At 38.6% G+C, this 16,051-nt stretch overlaps 1 protein-coding gene across 2 annotated transcripts in view; it reads right to left on the reverse strand.

Annotated features, from left to right (window-relative positions):
• Window positions 1–3,686: 3,686 nt before the first annotated feature.
• The window catches only part of LOC105482252 (UBX domain protein 2B), a 40,470-nt gene continuing 28,105 nt past the window's right edge, over window positions 3,687–16,051 (reverse strand). For both annotated transcript variants that reach the window (XR_003018130.2, XM_011742277.2), the window contains 3 exons: window positions 15,909–16,046; window positions 9,070–9,231; window positions 3,687–7,793 (listed from right to left, as the gene is read on the reverse strand). Coding sequence is in view for 1 of the 2 variants with exons in the window: in XM_011742277.2 (XP_011740579.1) it covers window positions 7,631–7,793; window positions 9,070–9,231; window positions 15,909–16,046 (463 nt within the window). In the remaining variant the exon portion in view is untranslated. The remainder of the gene's footprint in view (window positions 7,794–9,069; window positions 9,232–15,908; window positions 16,047–16,051) is intronic.

Consider the following 16,051-nt stretch of genomic DNA (forward strand, 5'->3'; position numbering starts at 1 on the left):
GAGGCTGAGGTTGCAGTGAACAGAGATCGTGCCACTGGACTCCAGCTTGAGCAACAGAGCAAGACTCCATCTCAAACAAACAAAAAAAAGCAAAACAAAACCCCAAAATCATGTACTCTTTATCGCAAATGTACCACACACATGCTTAATATTAAATAACATAAAATTAGATTAGTTTGGGTTGCCATAGAATACCAATGCACACAATATTCTAGATACTAACATCTACTCACATTACAAATACTTATAATAGGCTTTCAAGGGGGAAAAGAAAACCCTCCTAGCCTCAATATTATGTATTTTATAAGTACATGTGTAAAACGTGGTATTTGCATGTTATTTTACTGTATTAATAAAAACGACCACCTCATCCCCTGGAATGTTGAACCTGTTAGTTTCTAGAAAGGATGAGCATTTCTTTCTACAAGATGTCACTTCATCCTACTACCCTCTTTCTCAAAAGCCCACATACAGTCACAAATTCCAGGCTAGGGCGAGCAGGACCTCCACTTGTATCAACTAGTTCATGCTTTCACTTTCAAGTCTACTGATGATCTGAATATCTGTAGTATTTACAGTTGCTACATTTTAATCAACATAGATGCTTATAGGAAACTAAACATTATAGTTTTTACCATTCCTGATAAAAATGATAAAATGTGTTTTTAAACAAGCCTTTCCCACAAAGATAAAACTGAAGAATAAAATAGGGAAGACGTTAAATACAGAAACCATGAGGAAAGACCTTTATAATTAAGAATGTTCTAAAGAGTACGTTGAGGCCGGGCGCGGTGGCTCAAGCCTGTAATCCCAGCACTTTGGGAGGCCGAGACGGGCGGATCACGAGGTCAGGAGATCGAGACCATCCTGGCTAACACGGTGAAACCCCGTCTCTACTAAAAAATACAAAAAAAAAAAAAAACAAAAAACACCTAGCCGGGCGCGGTGGCAGGCGCCTGTAGTCCCAACTACTCCGGAGGCTGAGGCAGGAGAATGGCGTGAACCCGGGAGGCGGAGCTTGCAGTGAGCTGAGATCCGGCCACTGCACTCCAGCCTGGGCGGCAGAGCGAGACTCCGTCTCAAAAAAAAAAAAAAAAAAAAGAGTACGTTGAAAGATACACAATGTAAGGAAAACACAAACCAAAAATCAATACAAAGGCATAAAACAGAAAGGACATGTACGCATTTTAAATATTCTTCTATCTCCAAGATTAAAGTGAGAAAAGGCACTGGCTTAAATATTGACACTAATTGTGAGCAGTTTTAAACACTATTTCCAAGCCAGTGTAAACTGAAGGTGGTAAAGGACAGTAAAGAGAGTTTTGTGAGGAAAAATCTTTAATTTCTTAGCCCTCTTTTAATGTTGCCTGATTACCACACACACCTTAACTCAATAATAATGGTAAGCCATCAAAAAGCACTGTATTGGTAAGTATGTGTGAAGTCTTCAAGTCCATGCTAATAAGTTAGTTAACTGTTACACCCTCCAAAGAAAGCAAGAAGTATTGTGATACAATCAACAAAACAGTGGTTTACCAGCATTCTCTTTCCCTGTAGCTTTCCTTTGAGTAGCTGCACTTGGAACTGTGCCAGTGAATCCACATGAAATCAAACTATAGGACTCAAAGGGAATTTTTAGGTAGCCACTGCCAAGGATGATTCTGAATGTCTCTGCTTTATATAAAAACATTTATCTAAAGGAAAATGAATCACCAAGTTAAAACTTTCTAAAAGAGCATTTTCCCCTGCACAGATCCCCAGGTCATAGCTATAAATTCCAAAGAGGCAAAACTGTTAAGCTAAGTGGATTAGAACTAGTTATTAGTGCTAGGACACACATGCTATTTTCATGGGCTATAAAACACACACACACACTTACGGTTACACATGTGCACTAGGGTTCTTTTTATAAACTGAGTTAAAAGATACTTAAATTAAAAACTTTAGAGGATTATAGAAATTATTAGCCCTCATGACAATATTGGCCACATATACATCATTCACATCATTGATCAGGGACATTCTTAAGGGGCAAACACTAACAGAGGATATAGAAATAAATTATTTAGGCAGATAGTGAGGGCAAAAGAGTCCTCGATGGAACTTCCCTTCTAACAAAAAGCAGCCCTAGAAATCATTTTTTTTTTTTTTTTTTTTGAGACGGAGTCTCGCTCTGTCGCCCAGGCTGGAGTGCAGTGGCGATCTCTGCTCATTGCAAGCTCCGCCTCCCAGGTTCACACCATTCTCCTGCCTCAGCCTCCAGAGTAGCTGGGACTACAGGCACCCGCCACCACGCCCGGCTAGTTTTTTGTATTTTTCAGTAGAAACGGGGTTTCACCGTGTTAGCCATAATGGTCTCGATCTCCTGACCCCGTGATCTGCCCGCCTCGGCCTCCCAAAGTGCTGGGATTACAGGCGTGAGCCATCCCGCCCGGCCGAAATCATTTCTTTTCTAACAAAGAGCAGCCTGAAAGATCGAGCTGCAAACATAGGTAAGGAAGCTAGAGGCTTGCATGGGAGGATGCCTGCAGCTGCACCAATAGAAAAGGGTTACCTGGGGGCCAGACAGGTTCACCATGGAAACTCCATCTTCCCTTTTTTGTTAGCATGCGTACAGTAAGAAAGAAATGGGCAACATGGAGAAGCTCAGGCAGAGAACCTATCTGCATAATAAAAGATTGGGGTGGTGACTGCTAGAGATTTACACGCTATGCAGATGGCACACCTGTTCCTAACCAGTTGTTTGCACCCTATGTACATCAGACACTACCTCCCCACTAACTCATCTATAAAACCCCCTGCATTTCACTGCGGATCAGCAACCAATCTTTCCAGGACCTCTCTTGGTAGCAGAGAGCTCTTCTTACTTTCGCCTATTAAACTTCAGCTCTTCACCTCACTCTGTGTGTCCGCATCTTTGATCTCTGTGGCTGTGAGACAACTAACCTTGGGTGTCACCCCAGACAAGGCCACTTCAACGTGATGCACTTTTTAACAATATACGTTGCATGAACCCCAAATACCTGAGACAGGTCTCAGTTTAGGAAGTTTCTTTTGCCCAGGTTAACGATGTGCAAGTGTGACACAGCCTCAGCAGGTCCTGATGACATGAGCCCAAGGTGGTCGGGGCACAGCTTGGTTTTAGACATTTTAGGGAGACACGAGACATCAATTAATACATGTAAGGTGAACACTGGATCAATACAGAAAGGCAGGACAACTCGAAGTGTGGGAGAGGGCTTCCAGGGCATAGGTAGATAAGAGACAAACGGTTGCATTCTTTTGAGTTTCTGATTAGCCTTTCCAAAGGAGGCAATCAGACAGGCCTTTATCTCAGTGAGCAGAGGGATAACTGAATAGAATGAATAGGAGGCAGGTGTGCGCTAAGCAGTTCCCAGCTTGACTTTTCCCTTTGCTGGGTGATTCTGGAGTCCCAAGATGTACCTTCCTTTCACAGTGGTGTCAAGGTTTTCAGAAATTCATTGTGGCAAAAAAGCAGCAGCTGAGCCTTTTTATTTGGGTAGAATAAAAACAGAAACAGTAACAGGAAATTCACCAGTTCCTTCTCTGTCCCTGAAAAAGGTGCACCAAGGGAAATTAAACCACAGGAAATGTTATTCATGTTAAAACAATCTATTCAGCCACTCAAAACTACAAATCAAAGAAAATTGGAAAAACCTTTCCAATGAGTTTCAGTGAAAACACTCTTTATTAGTAAGCAGACATTTCACACTTTCTGATTACATACATCATGCAAAATGACTTCACACATGGTTGTCTGTTCATTGTGACATCTTTTTTGAGATGATTATAAATTTAAGATGACTGCAGTAGTAAAAATAATTCATGAAAATGACTCTCAATGAAGCAAAACACTACATAGCACACATGAAATACTGTTCATCCCTCCTGGATGTTTAATTCTCTCCTAATGTAAATCTCTATTTTGGAAGACTATTATATACAAAAATGGCAGTTGTTTTTGTATGTGCATCTATAGGCAGTCAACTGATAAAAACAAGAAAATTTCAAATAATTTTACAAGGTTTAGTTGTTTTTCCTGTTTTGTTAATCCAAAACAGGACAATGCCCTTTGATTTACAATGTTCAATTCTTTTAAGAAATCATTTTCTTCGGAAGATGATTTTGATCCATGAAAAAGTTGTTTTACCCCTGGTAATCTTTTTAAAATGGGGCTGGCTGTTACATTATGCAAGTTGTTTTCAATGAGTGAAAAGGAGTAGAGCTTATTTTGAGAAGAATTCCTCTCAATTATGGCTCTGAGAAAACTTCTCTGCAGTGGTGGGCTCACCACTTTCATTCTGTGGTAGTTCTGGTAGCACTCCCAGTATGAAAACCCTAGCACAGGTAAATTCACCTCTTTAAAATAAGTAGTGACCCTGGAGAAAGATGAATTCCAAATCTAGTAGCATATTCAAGTCATATGGCAGAGAAATAGGCATAAAAGACTTTTTTAGGTACTTGGGGTGCTGCTGTAACAAATACCTAAAAATGGAAAAGTGGCTCTGGAATTGGGCAGTAGGTAGAGGCTGGAAGAATTCTGAGGAGCATGCCAGAAAGAAGCTAAATTGCCTTAAACAGACTGTTAGTAGAAATATGGAATGTTAATGCTAGGGCGGCCTTGAAGGAAGAAAGGAGTATAATAGACAATACCTCAATTGCCCTACAGTATCTAAATCATCATGAATAGACTGTTGGTAGAAAATGAGGAATATGTTATTGGAAAACTGGAGGAAAGGGGTCCTCATTACATAGCAGCAAAAAGCTAAGCTGAATTGTGTCCTGCAGTTATGTGTAAAGCAGAACTTTTAAGTGATGACTTCAATATTTAGCCGAAGATATTTCCAAGCAAGCTGTGGAAGGTACAGCCTGCTGTCTTCTTGCTGATTATAGTAAAATGTGGAAGGAGGTAGATAAATTAAGGGAAGAATGTTAAATATAAAGAAACAAGGACTTGATGATTTGGGAAATTCGTGGCCTGTTCAAATGGCAAAAGCCACTAAAACTAAGAGATTTAGTCAGGCCAGCCTTCTCTAGAGAAAGTGATGAAGGTATGGCTGTATAACCTTTTGCTAATACTTCAGAAACATCAAAAGGTCTGAGTATCAGGTCACACAAAAGGCTCTTTGAAGACATTAAGGGTGTGAATCATAGATCCTCTCAGCTATTTCACAAAAAGCCAAAAATAGAGAGAGGATTTTCTAGGAAAGATATGTGAGGAGCCTCCTATCTAAATGAGTGCATCCCCATGACATATGTAAGAGACCCACAAGTTTCCTGACAATGTTATAGCAGCAGAAGCACCACCATTTTTAACAGAAAGCTGTAGAGAATATAAAAGAAACTGAGAAGCTGATAACACAGTTGCAAATGTGTGCTACCTTTTGTGAAAAAGATGACTCTGAGACAGTCACAAGCCCAGAGAACTGAGCAGTGAGCTGAAGATTACTCCCAGACCTTGAAACTTAAAGGAGGATGCCTGGCTGGTTTTGTAAATTGATTGCTGCTCATGGCTCCTTTTTTCATCCAAATTTCTGCTTTTTGAACAGGAATGTGTATAACTGTTACTGTATGCCTGTCATGCCAGCATACTTGGGAGCAGATAACTTGTTTTCTAGGTTCACAAGTGCACAGATGGAGAGGAATTATGCCCCAGAAATCACACCCCGATCTTCTCAAACTTAATTTAGATGGCTTTAATGTGAGATTTGAGACTTTTGAGTTGGTGAGACTCAGATAAGATTTTGGATTTAGAGTTGATACTGTAATAATGGTTTGTGACTTTTGAGCACCTATGAGTGAGGTAAATTTATTTGTGATGAATCTGAATCTTTAACACAGGGGTGGAGCTGGGGGTGGGGGCGAACTGTAGTAGGCAAGAATAATGTTCTACGTAAAATGTTAATGTTCTAATCTCCAAACCTATATGTAACCTTAGATGGTAAAAGAGATTTTGCAGACGTAATTAAGGTTACTATGGATTTCAAGATGAGGAGATAAGCCTAGATTATCCAGTGGGCCTAATTTAATCATTAGTCCTGCAGAGAACCTCTCCAGGCTGGTGTCAGAGAGATGTGATAACAGAAGGGTCATAGAGATGAAACAGTGCTGGTTTTTAAGATGGAAGGAGGCCACAAGCCAAGGAATGCGGATGTCCTCTAGAAGGTGGAACGACAAGGAAATGATTCTCCTATAGAGCCTCCTAAAGGAATGCAACCCTGCAAACAAATTGATCTTAGCACCGCGAAACCCATTTGGACTCCTAACCTATAGAATTGTTAAGATAATAAATTTGTGCTATTTTAAGCCACATTTTGTAACTTGTTATGGTGGCAATGGAAAAACTAACCAGTAGTGATAACTAAGGATGAAATGGTGTCTGGGAAGAAGGAGAAGCTTCTGGCTTCAGCAGAAATGTAAACATTTATGCTGGTAATTCTTTAGATCTAGTCTATATGACAGAACTTACATTCCTATATTTCTACACTAGTCTTGTTCTGGAGAAGACATTCTAGGTTGAGCACATAAGAATAGTGTTTAGTGTATATAGTGAGTTTCCTAGAAAAATGTGTTGAATGAACAAATGAATGTGATCAAGGCAAGCTCTGGGAGGAACTGTAATTACTTGATTTTAAAATGTTGTTGCTGTTTACCATATCTTCTTAAGAACTGCTGACATTTAGGCTAGGCATGGTGGCTCATGCCTGTAATCCCAGCACTTTGGGAGGCTGAGATGTGTGTATCACCTGAGGTCGGGAGTTTGAGACCAGCCTGACCAGCATGGAGAAATCCCGTCTCTACTAAAGCTACAAAAATTAGCCAGGCGTGGTGGCGCATGCCTGTAATCCCAGCTACTCGGGAGGCTGAGGCAGGAGAATCTTTTAAACCTGGGAGGTGGAGGTTGTGGTGAGCGGAGATCATGCCATTGCACTCCAGCCTGGGCAACGAGAGCAAAACTCCATCTCAAAAAACAAAACAAAAAAAAGAATTGCTGACGTTTTATGTCTCTGTTTAAGTTCGCAACAGTCATAATTCTGTAAAATACGAGGCAAAACTGTAGTTTCTGATACTAGTAATATATCTAAATCAGTAAGTAAAAAGGATGTGTAAAATCTTAATAGGAGAAATAATTATTGTATGATCAAACAATTTCAAAATCAAAATAGACACGTTTCAGTATATATTACAGACAAATTTTCAACGTTATTTGATCAAAAGATTTCTTAATGGCTGTTGGTCAATGCTGCATCAAGAAACTTTAGTGCAAATTTTACCAAACGCATTTATCAAAAAGGAGTTTTGTTCATTCTTTTCTGCAAACAAATGTTACATTAACACTAAGCATGTAACAAACTGATTTGCCTAGAAATCTAAAAACTATCAACATAAAGCCAGTCTTTCAACTAAAAACTCAAACATACTTATCTCAAGGTCTATTCCTAATCCAAATTTGTCTATATTCAGGTTGGAAGACAGAATAACAATAAAACCAAAATCTATCTGTAAAAATAATAAAAATAATTTGGTTGTTTTTAGTGCTGGAAGTATTGTTCTTATTAATATGGCACATCATCTATTCCCACATGCTACTGCATGGACAGGAACAATATTATTTTAGTTGCTGGAGTAACACAGTGTTAAGAATATCTGCTTCTAGCAGTGTCAGGCTTTCATCTGTTAGCTCTTTATTTGGAAATGAAGTCACAAGAATAAAGTCAAGAGCCGCAAATTCAGGACGAGACTGTACAATAAAGTTCCGGACATCCAGGATCCTGAAGAAATGAGATAAAAAAAATTTGTAATATAAAAAACCATATTTTCATGTAAACTTAAAATTGAATCATAATAAAAATCACAAAATTTTAATCTTCATATAAAGGTGTTGTAACTTTCTTTAATGTATAGTATTTCAATTGAAGGATTTATCTTAGGCTTCAGTTAAAATGTAAAGTAACTTTAGTGTGTACTTAACATTTACTTTTCCTGTAAAATGGAAACAATCTTCAGGTAAGTTATGCATAAAGTAAGTGTACTAATGTTATTTTAAAAGTGCAGGTCTGGCTGGGCACGATGGCTCACACCTGTAATTCCAGCACTTTGGGAGGATGAGGTGGGTGGATCACTTGAGACCAGGAGTTCAAGACTAGCCTGGCTAACATGGTGAAAACCTCGTCTCTACTAAAACTAGAAAAAATTAGCTGGGCATGGTGGTGGCTGCCTGTAATCCCAGCTACTCAGGAGGTTGAGGTATGAGAATTGCTTGAATCTGGAAGGCGGAGTTTGTAGTGGACTGAGATCCCACCACTGCACTCCGGGGAGACAGAGTAAGACTCTGCCTCCAAAAAAAAAAAGTACAGGTCCTACTTTTTTCAGAGTATAAAATATGTTAGCAGCATAGGACCTGAAAAAGGTAACTATGATTGGCCTGTGGCAAGGTGAGTTTAAAACTATGAAATGTGTTGTCGTAGGAATAATTTTAAAAAATTACTCTCACATAAACACAGTAATTCAACCGAAATCATAAATATACCTCTTAGGGTCTTACTTCAATGGACAAATCAAATGTTGATGTACAAATCAATATTAAAGAAAAATTTAAAACTATCTGAAGTTCTTGAAAATAGTACAATTAAACTTGATTTACAATATACATTTATATTATGTATTTGCTATACAGAAAATCCCAATCAAAATTATCACAAATTTTTAAATGAATAAAGTCCCCAAAGGTTTTACTATGTTAAATTAAATCTGACTCTACTTCATATAGTTTTAGTAACAACGTAAAACTGTAGCTCTTATTTTTGTATGATATCTGATATCACATTAGTATTTGGATAGTTTATAGAGACTGTTTAAATACCATATATTTCATTTCTTATACACAGCTATTGTCCTTTTAAGAATGTTTCTTCTGTCAAAAAGTTACTTCAAAAGTAAACTTAAAGAATATCATATTCTTCATTACTCATGTCACATACAGTTTACTTAGATAAGCAACCCAGCGTATAGAACAGCAAACAGGACACTAGTGGTAAAGAAGCTTACCTGTGTGTACTATTGAATCTTTGTATCAAACGACTCCCATCTGCTAACCTGATTTGAATTTTTGTTGTTGGCACTGAATCATCAATAAGAACAACTGCATTAAGTATTGATTTATCCTCCTCTTCTGGAGAGGAAGGTGTACTGACTATTTCAGGTGTAAGACTAAAAAAGAAGAATCAAAGAATTAGAACACAAATCTGAGTATGTAAAATATGACAAACTGAAGAAAGCAGATAAACACTTAGAACATGGCTTCATTTGAGTCTCCTATACTACTTTCAACCTCTTTCATTATGTTAAAGTTATTTTGGATCCTATGATTCCTATTTGGTTTACCTAATCTCTCTTAAAAGCCTAACTTTGTATCCTTTCCTCATTTAACTGTTTGCAATTTCATCACATTTAGCAAACCAGTTTTATTTAGAAACATAAGCAACTCTGAGTTAGTGTCAAAGAATGACTAAGAGCAGACAGACATGGTTTCACATCCCAGCTACGTCAATTGTGTGAAGTTGAGTAAGTACATCAATCATTTTGAATCCAGTTTTATCATTTATAAAATGAGGGAATAATACTATGTTATGAAGGTATATTATACCAGTAAGTCCTTAATATTGTGCCTAGAACACAGTGTTTCAATAGGTGCCAGCTATTGTGTACATACTATCAGCACTAAATTCACTTAATTTAAACTTGGCTAATATTACTTAAAAACATCTGATTCAAGCACTGCTTTGCAAAACAGAAATAACTTCTAAGTACTAGTGAGGAATAAAATGTTATTACTTGACAATAAATTCGTAATGAAGCTTGACAGAACATCTTACCATTTGAACTTGGTTACTAGTGACCCTAGCATTGCTGTCTTAGCCCTCCTAACATGAGCAGGATGATCAGCCAGTATATACCAAAAGTGAATGTCAAAAATAGAGGAGTGCTCTTTTGGTTAAATAATTAAAAGAAATTTAGCCCAATTTTCTCAGTCATCTTAAGGGATTTTTGATAACCTTCAAGTTTTTTCTCTTGAACACTGAGATTTAGATGGTTTCCTATAAATTATTTTCTTCTGGAAGAAAGACACACATGTATCTAATTATTACTAGTATAAAAGTTCTATGAGCATTTGGGCTTTAGTCCAATCTAAATCATCATGACTCTTACTCCCATTCAAAAAGTTTCTCTTTCAAGAGTACACAGTAAAGTGATAAAATTATCTGGTACTAACTGCTGACACTTTCTTTAGCTATTTCCTGATGATAATTTTAGAACTGATTTGAGGATACATAAAAATATACAAAAGGTTAAAATTATGACTTACAATAAATGATCAGATATTAAGGAATTTCTTTTTAATTTGGAATTGAGGGCCAAGAGTCCAGTGTTCCTTACACGAGGGGGATGAAAATACAAGAGAAAAGACACGAGACACTGAATGCAAAGGACCTCTTTACCTCTGCCACACTGATAACCAGGTATACACATTATCATCGTCACTACCACCATTACCACATCTGCCACATACATTGTTTCATTTACATCAGCCTGGAAAGCAGTGTTAACAGCATGGTTCCCGGAGCTGGATTACCTGGTTTCAGTCCCAACTCTGCACTTATTCTGTGACACCAGGCGAGTCACTTACCCTTATTGTGCCTGACAGACAACAGCAGCAGTGTTGTAAAGATGAAGTTAATGAGGACACATAAGCACTTCAAATGGTGCTTTTATATAGTTGGCACTACTAAAAGTTGGCTATTAGCATTATAATTATCCTAACAACTCTGGGGAAAAAAAAAAGTTACCCCCAATATTCCTATTGGTAAGGGAGAGAGTTGAGGTTTATCTTGGGCTCTTTCCACACATCAGGTTGCCTCCCTGTTGTTTTCGTAATCTACTGCTTTCTGTTTAAGGCAGATTCTGACCAGGTGTGCTTTTTCTCAAAACAGAAAATACAGGATGGAGAAGCTAGGTAAGAAAATGTGTGTATGTCACAATGAAACTATTGTATATGGAATAATAACATTTGAGAACTGGAACGGATGGACTTTCAACATAATTTAGGCCAACCATATCATTTCATCCAAGAGAAACTGAGTCACAGAGAGACTAAAAGATATGTTCAGAACTACACAGATAGATAGCTGGACAAGCTGGTAGTGTGGTATTAAAAAATCAGCCTAAAAAGTAATGTTATTTTACTTTATTTTTCTGAGATGCAGTGTTGCTAGGTTGCCCAAGCTGGAGTGCAGTTGTGTGATCTCAGCTCACTGCAACCTCTGCGTCCTGAGTTCCAAGTGATTCTCCTGTCTCAGCCTCCCAAGTAGCTGGGAGTGATTAAAGGTGCCTGTCACCACATGTGGCCTTTTTTTTCTTTTTCTTTTTTTGTATTTTTAGTAGAGATGGGGTTTTGCCATGTTGGCCAGGCTGGTCTTGAATTCCTGATCTCAAGTCATCTGCCCGCCTCGGCATCCCAAAATGCTGGGATTACAGGTGTGAGCCACTGTGCCCAGGCGAGTTATGTTAATTCTAATATTTAGCTGTCAAAATCACATCTGTTTGCTATTTAAAACTTTCTCTGTATCATTCAATTGATCAAGCCATAGTAAAACTTTTATATTAAAAAGAAAATTTTTTTTTTTTTTTTGAGATGGAGTCTCCCTCTGTCACCCAGGCTGGAGTGCAGTGGCCGGATCTCAGCTCACTGCAAGCTCCGCCTCCCGGGTTCACGCCATTCTCCTGCCTCAGCCTCCCTAGTAGCTGAGACTACAGGCACCCGCCACCTCGCCCGGCTAGCTTTTTGTATTTTTTAGTAGAGACGGGGTTTCACCCTATTAGCCAGGATGGTCTCGATCTCCTGACCTCATGATCCGCCCGTCTCGGCCTCCCAAAGTGCTGGGATTACAGGCTTGAGCCACCGCGCCCGGCCAGAAAATTTTTTAAGAAAGAAAAGAGAAATTAATTGGTACAACAAGGTTTCCAGGCAAATGGCAGGAAAGGATGTAGGTTGTAATTCCCTGAGACAGGAGGAGAAACACCCTCTTCTTTAAACTTATGGCGGGAGAGGAGAATGGAAATGATCATTAATAAGCTTGAAGGCTGGAGGGGAACACGGTAAGAATGTGAATTCCTGTCAGCTTCTATTTTCTCAGTGAAGCTGGAGGCAAAGAGATTTGCTGAGAGTGAGCGGCAGGGGTCAAGGAGGGGGTTTAGGAAAGCAGCTCAGGCCTGTGAGACTGGCGAGGTACAGCACTGCCTGCTCAGCACAGCTGAGACTGTCCCCAGAAGTACTGAGCCGCACTGGCTGACGACCCAGTCAGGCTTCAGTCAGGCCACAGCTGTTGAAGAGCTGGGATAAGGAAAGGCTTTGAAGTTTTAGAGAAGAGAGCCCTCAGGGTCTAGGGCCCCAGATGAAGACAAATCTCAGGTGAGTGAGAGTGTTAAGCAAAATCTTTTGAAGAGAACAGTAGGACAAACAGGCAGTGACTGTTGTGCAGAGAGATCAGCTTTAAATCATGATTTTTATCATTATACACGCCAGCTCAAAAGCCTACCAAGAATGCCTGCTTGCTAGTCCTCCCTATTAAAAATGACTCCGTGATTTTGTAGGTCTTTTACTTGTTAGGCACTACTCTAGCTCACCAAGCTAATTTTTATTCAATAACACAGTTTGTTCTACAATTGCAAATTTGCAGTTTTCCACCTATGGTTTGCCTTCTTCTATTATGTGAGGGTACTATGTAATATTTTTACAGCATTTTGGTTTCCACCATAATTGTATATCACATAAAAAGATCTAGTTTCCATCTATGTAACATTCTGTGTGTAATCAGACTGCCATCTATGGAAGACAATAGATTATTTTCATTTCTGTTTTACTTGCTTCTTTTTATTTCCTGCTCGGTAAATAATTGTCTTGAACTCTTGAGAACCAAGCCATTTTAGAAAGTTACTTTCTAAATGAAGGTTAATTATTGAACTTTTAATATCTTTCTTAATGTAAATTTTTAATATAAAATGTTCTATGTAATTCTTCACTTTAGAATACATTTGCTTATTCGACATTTGGGTTTGTGTACACACAGGCTCACATCATCATGCTATCTCCTTCTATTAGAAGCTGAAAATTCTAAAGATTACATCTCTCAGACTCTCTGGCAGCTAGGATTTCATGATTCTACCCTTCCACCAGGCAAACAAACATATACTTGTTTGGTGGAAGTAAGCACTGCAAAGTCGAAAGTCTGTAGCTCTTCTGGTAACTAAGGTGGTAGAAGCATTTATTTCTTCTATGATGGAATGTTCTAGTATCTAGTCCCTAGTTCCATGGGCACTGAGCACCTGACTGGGGGACATAGGTGTTGTCTCTGGAACACTATTCTATGGTGTTTGTTTCTCCTGGCTAAGGAAAGCTTGGTTTGCTTGTCTCTTCTATAAACTACACAAGATCCTCTAAGAAACCTATTACTACTGGCAAGTAGATTCTGTTTTCCATAATCAAAATCTTGATCAATATGGCTAGTAAATTAACATGGCATTATTACCACTGATCTCTGTCACTTTCTTCCATCAGTTTCTCCTTTGTTTTCTGTTATTTTCTCTATTTGCTTTATAAGGAAAATGACTGGCCTTTGTGAGATACTATCATCAGATAATATTCTTATTTTCATGAGTTTATTTATTTTTTTATTTATTTATTATTTTTTTTTTGAGACGGAGTCTCGCTGTGTCTCCCAGGCTGGAGTGCAGTGGCGTGATCTCGGCTCACTGCAAGCTCCGCCTCCCGGGTTCACGCCATTCTCCCGCCTCAGCCTCCCAAGTAGCTGAGACTACAGGCGCCCGCCACCACGCCCGGCTAGTTTTTTTTGTTTTTTTTTTAGTAGAGACGGGGTTTCACCATGTTAGCCAGGATAGTCTCGATCTCCTGACCTCGTGATCCACCCGCCTCGGCCTCCCAAAGTGCTGGGATTACAGGCTTGAGCCACCGCGCCCGGCCATTTTCATGAGTTTAATAATCACTGACTCTTCTCAGTTGCCTTCCCTTTATGCTACCTTCTTCAATTCCAAGTCTAGATTTACTGTAGGTCTACCAACAAGGATGTGCAGTCTAACATTAATTCTTGGTCATACATTTAAATAACAGAGAAGGAATATGTATATAGCAAAGAGATGTCTAGGCATTTTATCCGCATTCTAATTAAAAATCATAATCTCAATAAATATCAAATAAAAATGGGAAGTGCTAGAAAATTAAAAAGTATATATATATATATATATATGTTGATCACAACAAGAGGAGTAAAAACATAGTATTATACAATTCGAGAGAAGCCTGGCCAGAAGCCTGTAACCCAGGCACTTTGGCAGGCCAAAGCAGAAGAACAGCTTGAGGCCAGGACTTCAAGACCAGCCTGGGCAAATTGTAAGACACGTGTCTCTACAAAACCTAGAAATGAAAAAAAAATTAGCTGGGCTCAGCAGTGCCTGTAGTCCCAGCTAGTCAGGAGAGTGGGGTAGGAAGCTTGCTTGAGCCCAGGAGGTCAAGTCTGCAGTGAACTATGACTGCACCACTGTACTCCAGTCTGGGCAACAGAGCAAGACCCCATCTCAAAAAAAAAAAAAAAAAAGAAAAAGAAAGAGAAGCCTGACATGTGTTGGTAGGAAAGAGAGATGAGGGAGAAAATTTCCAAGTAAACTTGTGAATGAAAATTGAAGAGTTTGTGTCCCAAGAAAAACAGGTCAACATAAATTCCTGTATTTCCTCTATGTCCCCAGCACCAGTCTCTATCAGAAGAGAATACAGAAAGGGAGACTAGAGATAGCAAAGTATAAAGAAGCAATACTGAATTCTTTCCTATCTTGAAATATGAGGGGAGAATAGACAACTAGTGTGTACCAGGCAAACTGAAGGGGGCTTGGAAGGGAAGGAAATCACATGAAGAGAAGCAAAGGATGTACCAAAGCATACACCAGAAACATCACCAATGCGGCAATTCCACATCACCTGCAATAATGTGTGGACAAGTAGAGGGTAACTTTTACCAACATATTTTACAATTTCTAAGATTACATTAAGCCATGGCTTAAAGAAAACCACTCATACATTCTGCCATGTGCATTGGTTTTTAAATTGTGCTCTTCAGTGCTAAGGTTCTTCGGAAATGTCTCAGACACAATGCCTTCCTTCACCAACAATCAGAGGAGCTCAGATTTTACATACTCGGCTTCCATGACTTGAAAAAAGAGTTTGGCTGTTTAAAAACTATTGAAAATCACAAAGCTAAGCACATTGCTCCTGCTGCAAAAGCTTGGTCATTACTGATGGCAGACATGCATGCTTAAGTTGTGATGTAAGGTATCCATTATTTTATCTCATCAACAACTCTTTACAATTCTCTCCTTTGAAACCAGGTAATCTGAAAGACACATACAATATAGTGGTAAAAAGCACAAACTCTGAAGTCAGAGTGCCTGGGTTTGAATCCCACAAACTAGTCATTTCTTAGCTCAATAATCTTGGGCAAATTATTGCATCTACAAAATGAAGTAATAACAGTATCTACATCAAAGAGCTGTTGTAAAGATTAACTAACACATGTATAGGGCTTAGAGGACCAGGAACATGGTAACTGCAATCTAAGTATTAATATTAATTATAGTATTAATATCACAATTAATATCATAATGATATAATGGTATAATAATATAACACTATTAACAGATTTATATATCTAATGTGCATGGTTCATATTTTTGCTTTTACTTCATAGGTCATTTGCTTTTCTTATTCTCAAAGAAAAATTCATGTTCAACAAAGGTGTTTTTCTCATTTTAGGATTTTTTACCTTCCAAGTTTTTGCCCTTCTCCACTAAAAGCCTTGAACCTCAATCTAGGTTTTATGTATTCTTGATCTTGATGATCCTCCATATCCAAATTCACTTGGCCACCATGAACAAGGCGCTGAAGCTCCAGAGGAATCTCTCTTTT

Source organism: Macaca nemestrina, chromosome 8 (genome assembly GCF_043159975.1).
Source record: "Macaca nemestrina isolate mMacNem1 chromosome 8, mMacNem.hap1, whole genome shotgun sequence".
In the NCBI taxonomy this organism is placed as follows: Eukaryota; Metazoa; Chordata; class Mammalia; order Primates; family Cercopithecidae; genus Macaca; species Macaca nemestrina.